Source organism: Ambystoma mexicanum, chromosome 12 (assembly GCF_040938575.1).
Source record: "Ambystoma mexicanum isolate Mex_15411 chromosome 12, UKY_AmexF1_1, whole genome shotgun sequence".
Lineage (NCBI taxonomy): Eukaryota > Metazoa > Chordata > Amphibia > Caudata > Ambystomatidae > Ambystoma > Ambystoma mexicanum.
The window spans coordinates 496,347,550-496,366,136 of NC_090936.1; the positions used below are offsets into that span (position 1 = coordinate 496,347,550).

Genomic DNA, 18,587 nt, shown 5'->3' on the forward strand with positions numbered 1-18,587 from the left:
TAGGGTTTTTACTTTGTCATTTTCAAACAGAAGTTGATACTCCTGGCATTTGGCTGGTATCAAACAATGAATAGATGAGGTTAAGGTCAATTCCTTAGATGGAACTGAGAATGTAATAGTGGTCATCCTAGTAGATAAACGGGTAGAAAGAAAGTGTTCAGAACCTAACAAAAGACTGTGTACCTTCCAGTTTATATATGGGTTATGTTCTTCCAACCAAGGCATACCCAGTATGACTGATGGTCTGTGTCAGATCGAACAACTTGGTCTCTTGATGATGTATTTGCATCTGTAGGGGTGCTGTGTTAGCCACAGAGGGACTTCCTTACAACAGACGTCTATCAACTCCCTGAACAGGTAGGGTAACTGATTTCCTTTGAATGGGTATAGCTTTAGATCTGGCTCAGGAGTCGTCCATAAATATGTCAACAGCCCCGGAATCCACCAAGGCGGTAGTTTAGACATTACTTATTGAAGGAATCACTATGGTAACATGTAGCACCAGCAAAGTAGTACTAGTTGTATTTGAAATACCAGTGATAAATAAGGGATTGTGTGTCTTCTCCCGTACCGTTGTCCTGCTTAAGGTCGGGAGCTGGCATTTCCGGAACGCCTCGGTGGGGCTACCGGACAAAACCGAAGTAGGTTTTCTGTAGATCCACAGTACATACATAGGTCCTTGGTCCTTCCACGGTTCGTTCCTCATCGGATAACGGATCCCTAGCCGTACCAATTTGCATAGGCTTTGAGGTGGTATTCTCTCTGAGCACAGGAAGAGGAAAGTGTCAACCAAAGCTTTTGTTTCGTTGTTTTTTCGGATTTTGGTTCCTGGAATCTAAAATTCATTTGTAGAGTCAGTTTGACAAGGTCATCAAATGTTCGAGGACTGGGTACACATGCTATTTCGTCTTTTAAATCCTCATTCAGGCCTCTGAGGAACAAGGTGAAACGAGCCTCCTCAGGCCAACCTGTGGTTTGGGATATCTGGAAAAACTTTGTGATGTACGTCAGTGTCCATTCTTGGACAAAGTCCTACAGCGTATCCTGGCTGGTGTAAGTTAACTCTGGGTGATCAAACATTCCCTTGAAAGGCTGTAATGAATCCTGTGTAGTTGTCCAAAATGGGATCCTCAGCAGCAACCAAGGGTGTGGCCCAGGCTAGCACTCTTCCGGATAAATGCATGATAAAAAATCCAACCTTAGAACTATCAAAAGCAAAAGCATTTTGGCATAAAGAGAATACCAATAGATGGGCATCCAAAAACTCCTTCACAATTTTGGTATCACAATGGCATTTATCAACCATAGGCTGACTGGTTAAAGATAGATCAGGGGTGGTATCCTGATTCATAAGTGCCTGTCGAAGATGGCTATTTCAGTCTTCAGCTGTTGCATTTCAATTTTTAAACCCAGGACAGTATTTACCAACTCCTTTATTGATCTTGAAGACATCGCAATCTGTCAATATCATGTCTTACCTTGTTATCAGTAGATGTAGACCTGGGTCAAAAGTTGGGCCTGATTCCCCTGGACAGCCACCGTGACAAAAGAAGTGAAAAATGGTTCTTGGCTCTGCCCAGGGTATGCGGAGCCAAGCAAGAGTGGAAGAAATCCTTCTAGGGTAGAAAACCTGCACTGGATGAAGCAGGTAGGAATTCGTGGAACATGGCTGAATCGAGCAGCAAAAACAGAAAGGAATTCCAAGGCTCGAGCAGCAACGGGCAGGACTCCAGAGAGCGAAGGATGGCAGCAAGGAGAAGAACCAGACGAAGGAACAGTAGGGGAACCCAGGTAAGCAGCAAAGGAAGGCAGAATGCCCAGAAAATAAGGACAATATGAGGAGGTTTAGGTTACCAAGAAAAGGGAAAACGGCATCCTGCAACGGTAAAGGAATATTGCAACACGATAATACACGGTACAGCCGGATTTAAATAGCATTCCTTCGGCGCCCGACCTTCTGGGCGTGAGACCTCACTACACGCAGCGGAGTGCAGAGATGACATAATCCTCCATATTGGTATGGGAGACAACAGCGCCAATGTCTCCATAGCGACCAAGTCCAAGAACGAGGACTGCAGTGGTGAACCATGACACATTTGTGGGGCAGTAGGCTGGATTGACGAGAGTATTGCTGGGCTTTCAACCTGGTGGGTGGACCTTGATTGGCAGGACTTAGTTGGCAAGGCCGATATTATATTGCTCTCCACGATATCTGGTGTCTCAATAATATATCTATAGAGAATTATGCTTCATTCCATGTACCGGCAATCCCTTCCAAGAAGGGTTGCCCGAAGAGTGATCTGGTGGTCAGTGAAACTGGCAGTGGAAATTGAACAGGTTGTCACTGGGTCTGCCAACATACTGTGCATTATTCTAAAGCGGGTCAGCAGGGTTGTGCTGATCATGTTTACTTTGTTTAATGGGGCTCAAACGAGTGATTATGTAATGCCCCAATATTCAGATTGAAAGGTCCCTCAGTTGTTAAGAAACGTCCATCAGAGTCGCCCTATATGTCAGCATAATTCCTGACTTGCCGATTATTCAGGATATTGGAGTCATTCCCCACACTATTAACTCTGCCAGTGCAAGAATTATAACTATTAGTGGCATTTAGTTGTCAATCAAAACTCAGTTTAGCAGCTCTCAGAATTGGTCTTGCAGTACATTCAGATACCAATGGTTTGATAATGAGTGCAGAAGGGTGAGGAAACTGATTTCCAAGGCAGTCAGGAAGGGCAGGTAGAACAGTAGATCTTCTGGGAATAACCCTAGATTGGCAAGGTAGCAATATCAAGTTCTTGTCATGGGGGGAGGGGGTGAGGGTGGTGGGAGAGATGCCAGAGAATTGGCTTGGCAGGAACTCAATGCTGACAGAAGATCTAGTGACACTAAAGCTGTTTGGTCAGTAGTTATGTGGGGGTGCTGTGAGCATCAACCCATCATAAGTATTAATCCCTCAGTGATAGTGTTTTAGGGACCCTTCAGGGGCCTTTATAGTCTGGGTGCCTTCTCTCGCACCACTGTCAAGGAGTACCAAGATCCCAGACGAGCGGATTCCTGGAGGTGGGGAGGGCTTTGAAATTGCAGAATTGACCACATGGGAAACCCAGAGGGAATTGGCCTCTCGGAAGGCTCAATGCTCGAACATTGTCAGCTCTGGGTGAAGTTTTGACATCCGATGTCTGAATTTGCCCCGATTCCCCTCTAACCGCCTTGCATGATGTCGGGTGCCTGTGGAAGAGATCAGGGATCAGGTTAGCAAGCCACCTTGATGGTATAACCTTAAATGTAGCTAAATCACGAGGTAAGCCTGATTGCAGTGTCCCAGAGGGAAAAAGCAGGAAGCAAAAAAACCTCTGATGCTTCGAGGGAGGTTTGGACCTAGAGGAGCTAGATGACTGAAGAACAGGTTGCTGGGGTCGGTAGGAGCAGGATGGCTGAAGAGTAGGTTGTCAAGAGATGACTGAAGAAAGTCATGACCTTGAAGAGGCTGGGAACCAGCAATCCAAAGGAAGGCATGCAAGGTCTAGGAAGGAGAGAAGGGGGTGAGGCGAACAGCAGGTATCGGGAGGAAATGGGCAAGAAAAAACAGACTGCATCGATAGGCGAAGTGCCTGTGTTGCGACACGCTGGTCGACTCAGTTCAGCAGTTTTTATCCTCTGCGTTGGACGCATCATTTTTTTTTTTTTTTATTGAAATATAGCTGAATTCGATCAACTTTTTTCAACAAGCATTTCATAACTTTCCATAAAAACCTATGGTACAGAATTACTGACTTGCAAGGTTACAATTATAGAATTTGCAAAAAGAAAATTAAATTGGACGCATAATACATAGCGGTCTAGGAACGTGATGGAGCTCCCTGCCGTGGATGGAGCCAACATTTCCAGAGGGGCCAGCTGTTCCTTGACGGAATCCTCACAGACATGGCTCCAATTAACTTTTTAAATCAGAGACGGGGTTTGGGGTATTGTGCCATATGTTTAATGCCATTTACACCTCTCTGGGTTATTCCTCCTTTGTGGTATTTTGCTGAGTGATCCCTATTTTCAAGAAAGGTGATGGGACCCTTCCAGGGAACTATGGACCTATTTCATTACTAGATACAGTCAGTAAGGTTTTTGTTATTTGGGATAACCAACTGGTTGCATGAAGCCTCCACGTGTGCCCTCCTGCTGCTCCATGTATATATCGACCTGTTGGCCCACCGCTACCTTGTAAATAACTTTGTTGTATCTCTTTTTCGTTTTATGTATTATCTATGTGTTCTGTAACTAAGCTTTGAAAATTCTTGTAAAGGCTGCCCCCTGATACCTTCGGGTACACTCGCGCATTACAAATAATAAAACAAACCACAAACAAACATCTTCATGCAAGGGCAGTTTCGCAAAGGAAGTTGGTTTGGTTGAACAGGGCATGAGGCTTATGTTCCTTGAGGCCAAACTTGTAGACGCTCATGAAGATTCCCTATATTTAGGATGTGTTGATCCTTCAGTGGCCTTTTATTCCGTGCAGTGTGTTAAATTATGGGCCACACTTATGCAGGAAGGAAGGGACTCTGCCCTGGTGGAAGTACGTCAAGCCCTTAATGAAAAAACAGTAGGATGCTTTCAGCTTGGAACTAAAGGCAAAGGCCTCGTTATAACACTGCCGGTCCGGAATGAACGTGCCGGTAATTTTGTTTACAGGCATGTTTCCGGACCGGCAGAGTAATCGTTTGCCGGTGGGGTAGCCTGATTTACCTCCAGCAAATAGCTGGAGGTAATTCAGGCACCCGCCCGGCAGAAAAACAGCCAGTATTATCCTATGGGCTCCATGGAATGGGGATTTACCTACCATTGCCGGCACCTGTAATATGCTGGTAATTCCTGCATTTCTGGTGCCGGTAACGGGAGGTCTGTTTGCCGATATCCTGCCGGAATTACGAGCTGGATACCAGCAAACTTATGAGGCCAAAGTGTTAGGGAGTTTCCAGTTTTGAAGCGGGTCAGGCAAGGATGTTATTGCCGCCACATTGTTAAATCTTTTTTTAATGTTCTAGATCCTTACCTCCAGAGGAAGGGAGCTGATGCTCCCAGGTTGGGGGGCGTTAATGTTCCTGTCTTTTGGTTTACAATGCAGTACTACCTTAGAAAAACAAACAAGGTCTCATTAAATTGATGGCCAATTTTCAGCAGTACTGCACACACTGGTTGTTTCTCTCCATCAGCAGCTTTAAAACCAATGTCCTTATGTGGAAGTGGCATTCCATAAGGAATACGATGGTTGTGGGTGGTTATGAAAGTGTTGGAGATCTGACAACCAGGCCGAAACACGTTTCTGGGGTTGCTGTTGGTACTCTTGTTCAGACGAGAATTGCCCGGCATTTCGGTGCTGGACTGCCCTTGGGCAGGACAAAGACTAATATGTAGTGTAAATGTTTCTTCTGTGAAAGGATGGTGAGCTAAAGACTCTGGTTGAGACTGTAACCCGGGATATAGGCCGGTAGTAGAGAAACTCCCAGGACACCCCCCCCACCCCCTTGTTTTTGGACAGCTATGATTACCATGGGATCTGTTTTTCCAACTCTGGTTCTTGGCAGTCCTAGATACTTAAGCGATTTAGCTATTAAATGGGTTGGGTGGCATTTTGTGCTTGAGCAAGAGATTGAGCCTATCAAGTGATCGGTGCCCCTAGTGTGCTATATGCTTGCCAACTATGGGGACATGCCAATACAGAGTCCTTGCACGTTGCAAAAAACCTTTCAAAAAATTATTTTAACATATTCCCCAATGCTCATCTAATGCCCTGGTTTATGAGGAGCTGGGATTCAGACTACTAACCAAAGAGAGAGCACTTAGGCCTGTGCTCTTATGGGCCAGAGTGTGGGCAACAGAGGGTGATACAATCTATGAGCACCATCTCAGGGAACTGCTGGTATGAGTAGTTCTGCTTCCCTCCGCTGCTTTAGGCACATTAAAGGCCTATTGTGAGCATTACATTTTGTAAATCTCTGGGAATCGCCCTAAACAATTGCTTGATCTCATATCCACCTTATTTGGGAGACACTTTGCCGTAAAACTCGAATGTTGTATTTAGTCCAAGGCTGAGCTTGTACTTTGAGCTGATGGCTTCCTTTTTGGCGTCCAGCCTTATTTCGACACATTCTGGTCAGCTGAGATGCGCAAACTATATATTAAATTCCGCAGTGGAATTCTTTCTCTGAATACTGTTATTGGGTGCTGGTGAGGGCTTGACCCTTGCAAGTGCCTTTGTGTGAGACAAGGGACAAGAAACCGCACACTTTTTATTCTTGGACAATCAATATAGTATGATGAAGTGTGGTACTCTACTGCCTCTTATGCGCAGCAAGAATAACTCGCCTTTAGGAAGCCCTACTTTGGGCACATTCTTCTTCTAGCTGGGTGGTGGTCCATGCAGTAGCCAGTTTGATCTATAAGGCTTGGGAAAGGTGTAAGCCCTTCAGACGTCACTTCCTAGTATTTCTTGGGGACTGTGAGGACTTTGCACTTTTTTACACTCCCTCCTCTAGTCTTAAATTTTGTTAATATTGTATGTAGAATTTTTATGGCGTTTTATGATGTGGTTTCATGTAAATGTATTTAAAAATTGGATTTTATGGTGTAATGACTTTAAGTTAGACGATAAATGCTAACCTAAACTTGAGAGCACTTTTGTTGTCACTTGCAGCTCTTCGCTTTGCAGGCAGAGGCCTACCGCCTGAGGAAAGAGGATGAGGAAGAGGCCATGCAGCACAAGCTGCCCGCATACGTCTCCGGCATGGATCGTCTGGTTGATTCAGAACTGTAAGTGGCAAGGAGTAGAACTTGAGCTGGATAAACTCAACCACAGGACTTCGTGCAAAACCTGTTTCGCACTTGACTTCTCTGTCTCATTGTTTAAAGGCCAGCCTTGTGCGTTTGGAGTAATAGCAGGTGGCTTTGTCGCCAGGAGGAGATGAGGGAAGCTCGCATGTGTATTTCTGTGAAATGAGTCGGCATTCAGTCTCCTAGTTGTACCAACTGCACATATTAACCCATATCTATATTCTTTTTGTGTACTGTATCATTGCAGGTGGCAGCACTGACCATTTTTACCAATTAACGATTTTCTGCTTCAAATTGAAAAAGCATGCATGTTTTCCTTTGTCATTTCCAACGGATTTCCACTTTGTGCATATCCTCACACAGTGTGTTTAAAGGTCTGCAAACATGATGAATCTTTTGGAGATATATACATATGTATAGTGGCTGGGATTTGCCTACTTGAATGCCAATTATAAGCTCTTTGGAGTGTACTGTGAATGATAAATTATTTGCTCAAAGGAACAGCACAGTCTGTAGAGTATCAGAACATGCCCTGGGATCTCTCTAGCCACGAACCCTTTGCTGACAGCTATACTTGGAGTTTTAATCTGCACTGGCTTTGTGTCTCCAGTTTCCTAAAAGAAAACTATTTCAACTACAACACTTCCTCAAATAGTGTTGCACCTCGTTGGACGAGCATGGACTTTGCGTTTGGGCACAATTGCAAGCTAAAGGGGCTCTTTGCTATTTTGATGTCATCCACAACAGACTCGTTTGACACTACACCAGCATCGAGTAAAATCTGCATAGTCGTGAGGAAGAACTTTCATAGAAGTATGTTGAGGCCGAATTGAACAAGAAGCGAAAGAGCATGAATCGCCCCCTCTATCGGATAAGTCCAACATTGCCCAAACTTCAGTTTATTTTGTCTCCTTTGTCTAGCGAGGTACCAGTATTTTGGCCAGGCAGTGCATTTAACATCTTGGGATGAGGTTTATGATGGATGACCTTCCTTTATTAGCGTTCTGTACTGTAATTTGTTCTTAACAACTTAGGACTCTGATGGAGAAAATCGTTTTTTAAAGTACCAATTACCTGCATTGTAATGTACAGTATTTGTAATTGCCATTAGTACAGCATTCCTTTTCCACTATGCTAAAATGATGGTCTTGCCGAGCACCTTTGTTCATAAAATAAGAGGTGTATTTGTAGAGCTCAAATTCACCCACAGAGGAGCATCTTGGCGCTATTGACGGATAACCAATGTTTTATTGTGCCCCAACTTAATGATAGTCATTTTATCGACCTCAGACAGATGAAAGGCTGAGTACCAGGATTCGAACCTGTATGCATTAGTCCACTGAGCCACAGACCCGGCGTATATAGGGGTAGCAAAATATGAATGCACCTTCATAAACATGATGCCCAAATGTAAGCATTTAACACCAGCTTGTGTGCTCCAATCCTTATTGTGGGGGGAGGTACACTGAGCTGTATCTCTCATCCCTGAAACTATAATACATCCATTGATGTGCTGAAACGCATCTTTTTAATTAATATTATGTGAATGAATTCTGTAGAGGTACATGATGCTGACATTGTTCCTACTCAGACTAGTTGGTTTATACAGTGACATGGGGCGGGATTAAAAGGAATGGGCTGGGATATTGATGCTCGTATCCGGAACAAGAGCAAATCCCCTATGAAGTCAAGATTGCTTCTGACACTGACAACTACTGCAGGTTATCGCTAAGGTTTACTCTTCTTCAAATTACCAGCCCTCACCATATTGATTGAGGCCACCCTAACCAGGTAGGCGTACTGAAGGGCTGCATTTGTGCCGTCATCTTAAAATTAATGTGGTCGTTATTTATTTTTTGACAGATGAGCTGAAAGTATAATTGTGGGTCTTCAGAGCGAGGAGGAGTTGGCCTGGAGAGGAGGGGCTGCCATGTGGATGTTGAAATGTTTTTCATTCTCTCACCCCCATGACTAAGGCTGTGGCTATGGGTTGCCCTGCCTGCTGTTAGCCCAATTTCTTGAGAATCTCTTTGATATCTGTACATGGATGGCTTTCAGTGCTTGCATGCTGCTGGGTGCGCAAATAACTCAATGTAGCACTTCTGCTCTCCTCCGCTAAAAGGCAACGGCCCGAAGGCGAGCACTGCGTCCTCCAAGGAGATTCCTGTGGAAAGTGAGCCGCCTTAACAGTTTTCTTTATGTGCCTTCTCCACTGAGCTCGGAGGAGGAGGGCTCAGCAGCTGTCGTGTTGGCGAAGATATGGTCATTCTCCACCCCCCACCCCCTAATACCTCCACCCTGTGTCCTCCCTGCAGTGCCAATCTATCTTAACGTCCTGGGCTGTGTGGCAAGCTTTGCAGACGGCATCAGGGGTTGCTTGCTGAGACCCCCCAGCCTGCACTCAGGGACGTTATTTCACCAAAATGCCAGTGGAAGCGGAAGTGACATCACATGGCCCTTGACCTCTTATGACATTACAGGAAGTGATGTCATTTGACCACGCCCCAAGTGACATCACAGGAAGCCTTCAGATGCGTCTAACACCCGTGTTTCAAGGTGCTCTCATTTCAGCCAGATATAAGAACCGAGGCACAGAGGAAGGCGTGATTTGTCCATGATCACACATTTGCGGAATGTCACTTTCCAGATTCGACATGGAGCCTATATGTAAAACATACATAATGCAATACTTGTAACAGGGTAACTGAAATCTCTAACTCAGGCTACAGCTATTGTATGAAACACCTATAGATCAATGGACACTGAAGTACTAGTTATCTGTGGCATTGATGTGTTAAACAAGCTAAAAAAGCACTGACCTGTGGAGGTGTGCAAGGCCTGAAAATTAAATAAATGACCAGTATTTAGTATCAACAAAATAACCTGGTTATAAATGTATCATCAGCTACCACTAAGATAGAAGAAACCTATTGTGCGCGTGTAAGCTGAGGCCATCTGTGTGTGTGTTTATCTTTGTTATGTGAGAAGCAACCACATGTTGTCCCCCACAACCCATAGCCGAACATAACACCTTAATGTCCTAGGCTTTGATGTATGAGAGTTCTTCCTTTTTTAACGGGGTGAGATGTGGGGAGAAGGGGCTGCACTTCCCTCAAGAGTGGGGCTCAATGCAGCTACAATTTTCAGAGCTCTATGTACGAGGTGCGTTATTCAATGAACCCACCCCAAAACCGGGTCGTGAATGAAGCTTCCTCAAAGCTCTTTCCAAGAAGGAGGTTGAGTGGGGAGGGGTGGGTCACTCGATGACTCGCTCACTTCTGAGACTCTGTGTCCAACGCTTATTTTCTTAAACGGTGTTGTACCAGAGCAGGGTCCTGGCCTAGTTTGCAGACCCTCTCACCCATTCACATCACACTTGAATGTGTTCAGGGTGTGCAGAGCCCAGTCAGTGGCATAGCACAACATTTGCCCCCCCCCCACTGTGAGTCATGCTGAGGGTCACCACCCAAGCTCCTTAACAAAGCACAGGGCACGTCGCCCCCAGGGCCGGCCCGGACCCCTACGTTTGCGCAATGTCCATGATGATTATGCCACTGCAGCGGCATGCACTACTCCAAGTGAAAGAAGTAAATACGTTTTTTTTAATCAAAGCTTACATGTTTCACCTAGTGTTAAAAGAAACGGGGGTGCCTGGTTCCAAAATGTATCGGCCACCAATACGCACACAAACTAATGGTGCACCTCTGTTTATTATGCCCCTGAGTGACCTGAAGCCTCTCAAATTGCAGTGCCCAGTGGTACCCTGTGTTTTCCTGGCCAAGATACCTTGACCAGTTTGCAATGTGTGCCCCGAAGAATGGGGTCATACAGATCTGTGCAAAGTACCCTTGGCACCTCTCAGAAAGCAGTAATTTGGGAATATTATTGATCTGTGGCATCGAGCCCATAGGCAGCGCTTTTGTATTCCAAGATGTGAAGACATTTCACAGCTAAATTTGACTTCCTTTTTATGAAAGGAAACCAATGTGGCCATTGTGACGCATCATGCAAATCTATCACTTCTAAATGTGAGGCTAGGGAGTTGAACCTGCTATGCAATACCCTCCCTATGGATAGAGACAAGTGTGACCTCACCGGGAGAGACTCCACCCCCCCCCCCCCCCCCGCACCCTGCCCTTTTGGGGACAAGGATTCCTTTTCTGATGAGGAACTCCCTAAGAAACACACCACCAACATACCTCTAAAGACATCCAGTGAAGAAAGGTATGAAGAGCGTACCAACATCTGTTATTGCCATCAAGATGCACTGATTATTCCTCCAAGGGAAAAACTGCCTGACACTTGGACGAGGGAAGAGACCTGTGGAGGAATACAGATCAGGAAGCAAACAGAGAGAAAGAGCTGTAACATTACACTGGGGAAGGCCCAGGAAAGCGTAATAAAGGAAGTAGACTGAGACTGGGAGAAGAGGGAGAGAATCTGTGAGTTACGAACTTGCTTTTTGAAATATCCTGAAGGAAAGCTGCAGGCGTGACATCCTGTGCGAAGGCGAAATACAGTTGAGGTCACCTACGTGTGGTGTTGGAGAAGAGAAGGGAAGAGAGAAGCCGAAGGGTAGGCGAGGCGTCCTAGCCCAGAACAAGAGCTAAGTGGTGGCGTTGCTGAAGTTGTGCAGATGTGGACCAGGAGATCCATGAACAACGCTGATACTACTTTGTTGAATGAAAGGAGATCAAACGAACCACTGAATCGGAAACCACAGAGACCATGTGTGAAACCGCAAGAACTACGAGGGGCCAACCTGACTACTGCAGAAGAAAGTTTCAACCCGTGGAAAGTCCGGTGACATTGTCCTCGAGCTTAAGAGGTAATGGGGGAAACGGGAGACTCGGGAGGAGTACTGGAGAGAATCATTACTCGCACATTCCTACTCGACCCAGTCAGGACAAAATATTTGCAGTGAGTAAAGAGAACGAGAATGATTACTGGCACGCTCATACTCGCCCCAGTCCAGATCAGATATTGAGACTGAATGAAGAGCTTGAGAATCATTACTGGCACGCTCCTACTCGTCCCAGTCCAGATAAGATATTTCCTTTGTGTGAAGAGAAAGAACCATTACTGGCCCACTAATATTCGTGCATGTCAAGATCAGATACTGACATTGAGTGAAGAGAGAGAATCATTACTGGTACACTCGTACTCGTCTCCGTCAAGATAAGAGATTGGCACTGAAAGAGGAGGAAGAGAAAGAATCATTACTGGAACGCTCATACTCTTCCCAGCAGAGATAGGAGATTGATGTTGAATAACGAGAGATTGATATTGAAGAAAGAGAAAAAAATCATTACTTGAATGCTTACACTCGTCCCAGTCGAAAGAAGAAAATTATGTTGAACGAAGAGTAAAATAAATTATTATTGAACATTCATACTTGTTCCATTCAAGGTATAAAAAAAAAAAAAGGAACGGAGGGAGAATCACTCCTGGAACACCTAGTTGCTCTAGATGAGTGAAGACATTGATATGGAATGATAATCCTTACTGGAAGGTTTATAACCTAGGAGATCAAGGGGAGAACCCTGAGATATTACCGAATAGGAGATACTGTGAGAGGAATAAATCAAGATATCAGATTGAAATAGAAAATAAGGGCCAAAGTGAAACCAAAGTCTGTGAAGTAAAGATTAAAAACTCAGGAAGCCGGGGGCGTGGCTTCGTGTCATGGCGGTCGGTTTGGCTCTGTGAGAGCTCCCGGCTGGCGCCACGCTACCAGCCACAATGCCCGGTGTAGACTGAACCCTGAATACCAGAAAAGTGAGACAGTGCCGTCCTTCAGCAACGGATCACTTCGGCCAGCGGCTGCTGATGTGCCTGCCTCTGAGGTCTCTTGAGGCCTCTGCATTCTCCCCAGCCCCCAGACTGTGTTCGGCAAGCTTGCGGGTTCCGACCAAGGAATCCTTACCAAGTGGCGCGCCAGAGCCCTACGACAGTTCGCCCCCGACGGGAGGGCCCCTCTGAGGCACAACCCTAGACGCACCCCCCCCTCCAACGTGGCAGCGGAGGGGGGCTGGCGGCCGGAGCCTCGCGGGTCTGAACGTCCCTATCCATTGTCCCGGACCGGGTCTCCGTTATCCCTGCGATCAGCAGCTACAGTGAGTCCAGCGGGCGAGACTTCCTGGGTGACCGCCATCCTCCTCAGCGGTCAGAGTGAGGCACCCCCCTCCACAGCAGCCTTCAGCTCTCTGACTCTCCGTGCCTTCCCGTCCGGCGGAGGCAATCTTCTGGAGGGGATTTAGTGTACCAAGGCCCGCTCACCCAGCAACGCGGTCCCCTCAACAGGCAGAGTAGACTGCCCTCCAGAGCCCCGGGGGGCCCCAACATCGCTCCAGCAGCTGTACGCGGCTAGTGTGACTGCCTGCCTGCCTCTGAGGCCGCTGCACTCCTCACAGCCCCCAGTCTGTGACACAACCAGGGAAACCTCTGCCTCGGACTTCAAACGGTGCTTGAGGGGGGGCCCCGCCTGAGGGCTTCGGCGATCTGAATCGGTGCCAGCCCACATCATCCTTCCCGGGGGTGGGCTTCGGCTCCCACCACTAACCCAGAAAAGGTAAGGCGGCACCTGCCGCACTATACTCTGTGGGACACCACCCCATTGGGACCAGAACTGCCCAGCCACTGGCGGTTCTCCGCCCCCCCCCACTCCCACCCCCCGGGGCCGAATCAGCTCCCGCCAGAGCACATCACCAGCTTGGACCTGGGCTGCGAGCCCCATCTAACTACCAGCCCGGCCCCTGCTTAGGCCCCGGCGCCCCTGAAGGCTCAGTAGCCTCCCGTGTCTGGCCTGGGCTTAGGTGCCTGTAACTTACTTAGTTGAACCCCTCATCAGCAAGGGCCTATTGATTAACCCACGCCACCTAAGCTAACGAGTCTCCTCCCCTTGATGTTCAAAGAGGAGTGTAGCAGCTTGGGAGGAATCGCTAGAACTGGTCCAGCAGGGGACCCCCCCCCACCCTATACTATCGGTACGGGGGTGCACGTCATCAACATGTCCAAAGCTAACAAAACCACTAAGCAAACGGACATTTCAACACTACTGAACACTCCTGTGGGGGAATAAAAACAAGAAAAGTGAGCGCAACGAGGGTGGGATGGATAATCACCCCCCCCCCCCCAGGGCCAGACAGCCATGGCTTCCCATCTGTCACTAAAGCTGACTTGCATGACCTCCTATCAGCTCTTACAAAGGAATTCCAGAAGGGCACGGAAGAAGTAAAGAGTCAAATCACACGGCTGGATAAGAGAGTGGGGGAGATCGAATCGAGAACCAAGGAAATCGAAACCACACTCTGCGAACAGAACTTTGAGATCGGAGAAGGAGCAGATAGAATCAGTGCCCTGGAGTGCAGATGTGAGGCACTCGAAGCCAAACAAGAAGATGCTGAAAACTGCTCGAGGCGGAATATTATCAGGATAAGGGGTATTCCATTGTCGATCCTAGAGAAAGACCTCCCATCCTACGTATCTGACCTCTTCCGCCACATTATCACCCTTCCAGAAAACGCCCCCCTGGAGCTCGACAGAGTGCATAGAGCGAGGCCTAGGCAGGGTCCCAATGGTGCAGCTGACGTACTGATGAGAGTCCACTTCTACAAGCTCAAGGAGGAGATAATGCAAGAAGCCAGGGCCATGGCACACATTCACTTCCGGGATGCAGAGATCTCCCTGTTCCAAGACTTGGCAGCATCGACATTAGCAAAACAAAGAGCCCTCAAACCCATGGCTGACTGGCTACGCGAACGTAAGATAACCTACCGTTGGAGCTTCCCCTCAGGCCTTGCCTTCACTTGGGAAGGGAAAACTCAGCAAATCCCTTCCCCACGAGAAGCGGAACTATTCATGAACCCGAGCGCAGGGGAGGAGGTCCCCAGGAGCTTGAGCCACTCACCCGAGGAGCCTAACAGGGAGTCTCTCCGCTCATGGTCCCGAGTGGGGGGTCGTCGCAGGATGCACGGCCCGCCCTCCAGGGGGAAGAACATCAACAATCGCTGAGGCCCTCCCCTCCTTCACCTCCGAAAACATCTCCGTGGCGGAGGTCTCTCACTGAATTAGGGGGTCCAGATCCTCCTGGGTTGGACTTCCCGAACTGACGTCCAAACTCCCTTGGGGCTTCGCCTGGGTGCCCAGAACTGTGCAACTGGTCCGGCCCCGCAGGGCCAAGCCGGAATAATCTCCATGCAATGAGCCCCCTTGGCTGAAGTAACCCAACTGCGCTCTTTCCCGCACTGATATGTTTTCACCGACCATGCACGAGGCCCCCGGGTCTCCCACCTAGCTGGTAGCTATGGCCCAGCCGACAGCCCCGTTGGTAGAAGGCTGGTCTGGATACCGATAGTTGTTCACTGTTTTAGGTTTTGTTCTAGTTCTTTTTGCTTGTTCACCATGGTCAGAGGTAAGGGGGGAGCTGAATCTGAGGAGATAGCTGAAGGAAGGGGGGAACCAAGCGTTAGGGTGCATTCTGCAGGGGGGGTTTTCCCTCTATACGGATCCACCGCAACACTGACAGCCCACTGGGGAAAGGGAGACTTCATCCCTACATCCGGGCAAAAGCAAGGGAAATCCGCCAACCAACTCATTGACGAATGGCCCAGCCGGATAGAGAACTTTCTGTGTTAACCTGGAACGTCCAGGGTCTGAACGCCCTTCGGAAGAGCAAGTCCGTGGAGCACAGGCTCTCCCAACTGGCACCTGATATCATATGCCTTCAGGAGACTCACCTCCTCCGGATAGACGAGCGCCGTATCTCCTTCCAGCACTATACAAAACGCTTCTTTGCCTCTGCGGGCCTCAAGAAAAGAGGGGTGGCCATCTTGATAAGCCGAGACGTCACGCTAACTAACATCACGATCAAAAGAGATCCAGAGGGGCGGTATATTCTGCTGAAAGGCCTGCTAGTAGAGCTTCCCATCACTATAGCAGCTATATACTGCCCAAACTCAGCGCAAAGCCTTTTCCTTCGCAACCTCCTTCCTGTTCTCATAACCATCACTGAAGGTCAGCTGCTCGTAGGGGGCGACTTCAACTTGACTCCAGACCCTAACCTGGATAAGACGCTCCCTGCATCCAAGGAGGACTTTGGCAAGGCTCTCGCCATGGCAGAATTCCTGAGAGAAACCGACTACATAGATGTCTGGAGATGGGCCAACATGGGGTAAAGGGACTACACGTTCTTCTCCCACGCCCATCTAGGGCACTCAAGGATCGATGTGCTGCTTCTCTCCAGCTCTCTCATCCCCTGCGTGGAAACTATCCAAATAGGACACAGGGCCTTCTCGGACCACGCTCCGGTTATAATGAAACTGAGGGTACAGAGCTTTCCCGAGCCGTTCCAGCGACAATGGAAACTTCAAGACCAGATCTTGGCAGACTTAGCAATCAAAACGGAAATGGCAGACTCCCTCAAGAACTACTTCAGGGAAAACACCACCAAAGACACATCAATATCCACGATCTGGGATGCCATGAAACCGGTCATCAGGGGCACGGCTAATGACTGCACCGCCCTTCTCCGACGTCTAGGCAAGCTACAACAGGATAAACTCGAAGCGGAGGTGACCGAGGCGGAACGTATCCTGAAACAGGGACAGAACAGGAAAGCGAGCCGTGCGCTCCAGAAAGCGAAACGAGCTCTAGAAATGCACCTAGCAGACAAGGCGGCCAGAGCACTAACATATACCAAACAGTTCTGCTATGTGCACAGCAACAAAGCAAACCGCCTCTTGGTCCACAAACTGAAAAAACTGCACTCGAGGAATAACATTCAATATCTCCAGGACGCACAGGGGACGCCACGCTACGCTAACTCAGAGAAAATGGACATCATGAATGCACACCACAGAGTAATCATGTCGGGCTCCCCCACTGCCGCAGACGCACACTCTAAATACCTAGCAGGAGTACAGCCGTGCGACCCACACCCTCAATGGGCAGCCCTAGAAGCCCCAATCTCAATAGAAGTGAGCGAGGTCATAGCAAAATTGGAAAAACTCCACTCCAGCTCAATTTTATAAGAAGTTCTCATACATTCTTGCTCCCCAGCTGGTGGCCCTCTTCAACTCTTTCCTATCGTCAGGGTCGACCACCCCCTCGATGGAAGAGTCACTAACCGTGCTGCTACTGAAACCTGGCAGGGACCGGAGCCTCTGTGCCTCTTATAGACCCATTACTCTCCTGAACTATGATGCCAAAATCTTTGCCAAAATCCTAGCGAACAGGCTGGCTCCCTTACTCCCAGACATCATTCACCCAGACCAAACCGGATTCATTCCCGGCCGTAGCACTCACGACAACATAAGGAGAACCATAAACCTTATCGAATCAGCCACCAGGAAGGGTTAGGAGCTGATGGTGCTCTCGCTCCACGCTCACAAAGCTTTTGACATGCTAGATTGGGGCTATATCCAAAAAACATTAAAACACTACGGCTTCGGTCCCAATTTCATAAAATGGACACTGGCAAACTACCAGCATCCATCCACCAGGCTGCGAATCAACGGAACTAGATCTGACCTAATTCACATATCAAGAGGCACTAGGCAAGGATGCCCCCTCTCCCCACTGATCTTTGCCCTCTCCATGGAGCCGTTCGCAGACAGGGTACGACGAAACGCAGCTATCCAAGGACTGGCACTCAAAACCCAAATATACAAAACCGCTCTGTATGCTGACGATGTCCTCCTTACATTAACCAAGCCCAGGGAATCCATGAAAGCTCTGTGGAGGGAACTGAAAGAATTTGGGGAAACATCGGGGTTCAAGGTCAACCTTTCCAAGTCAACGGCGCTGAGCATCAACCTACCTCAAACCCTAACTTCAGAGCTGTAAAACGAATATTGCATACCCTGGGCGAAAAAGCACTTACCATACCTTTTGGGTCCAGCTGACGTGCACACCCAGCAGCCTATACAAAGCCAACTTCCCGCCTCTGTTCAAGGAACTCAAGTCCGATCTACGACGCTGACAGAAACAGGAGATCTCCTGGTTTGGGAGAATCACGGCGCTGAAAATGAACCTGATTCCAAGATTACTTTATTACTACTCAGCCCTACCAACTCCCATCCCAAAGCAGGCGGCAAAAAATCTGCAAAGGGGTGTTAGGCAGAAACCTGTGCAGCTCCCTTAGGGACCACTGCAAAAGATTTAGGACTACAGGTGTTGGCAGTAAACACACTTGGTAGCAGTCTGTACCACCCAGATTTACCTGGTAGCTGTGGCTGAGCAGTCAGACTTCCCTCAAGAAGAGTTAGGCAGTATGTAAAGTATACACAATAGGCACTCAGACACAATAGCACAAGCAAACACTGACCAGAGCTTTGGTATCAAGGTATATAATTATTTATTTAAAGACACACTTGTTGAAACACTCCAGCACTATTATTGTAAATCACTTCAAACACAGTTACTATTAATCTATATACATCCCTTATTCCTTATCAGACAAGTCTTAGTTAACACCACTTATTTCCAGACAGAGGTGAGCGCTTAACTATAGATGGCATTCCAATAAGTTAACGAAAAAGGGAGGGAAAAAGGCAGAATGTAGGAAAATACACCACACTAATACTTAGGAACTCTTAAGCAAGGCAGGAAAGTCAAAGGTTACTTGTGAGCCAAAGTCCATAGGCCGGGCCCACTCTTGGAGAGAGCAGGGCACAAATGCACCCAAGATCACACAATGACAACCAGGCTTAAAAAGTCTTGCAGGGAGTTCAGAAAGGTTTTAGTTAGGCTCAGAAAAG

At 47.8% G+C, this 18,587-nt stretch overlaps 1 protein-coding gene across 2 annotated transcripts in view; it reads left to right on the forward strand.

The window, feature by feature from the left end:
- Positions 1-18,587, forward strand: part of WDR91 (WD repeat domain 91) — an 832,764-nt gene that overhangs the window by 159,994 nt on the left and 654,183 nt on the right. For both annotated transcript variants that reach the window (XM_069628780.1, XM_069628779.1), the window contains exon 6: positions 6,692-6,807. In XM_069628780.1, the coding sequence (XP_069484881.1) occupies positions 6,692-6,807 (116 nt within the window). The remainder of the gene's footprint in view (positions 1-6,691; positions 6,808-18,587) is intronic.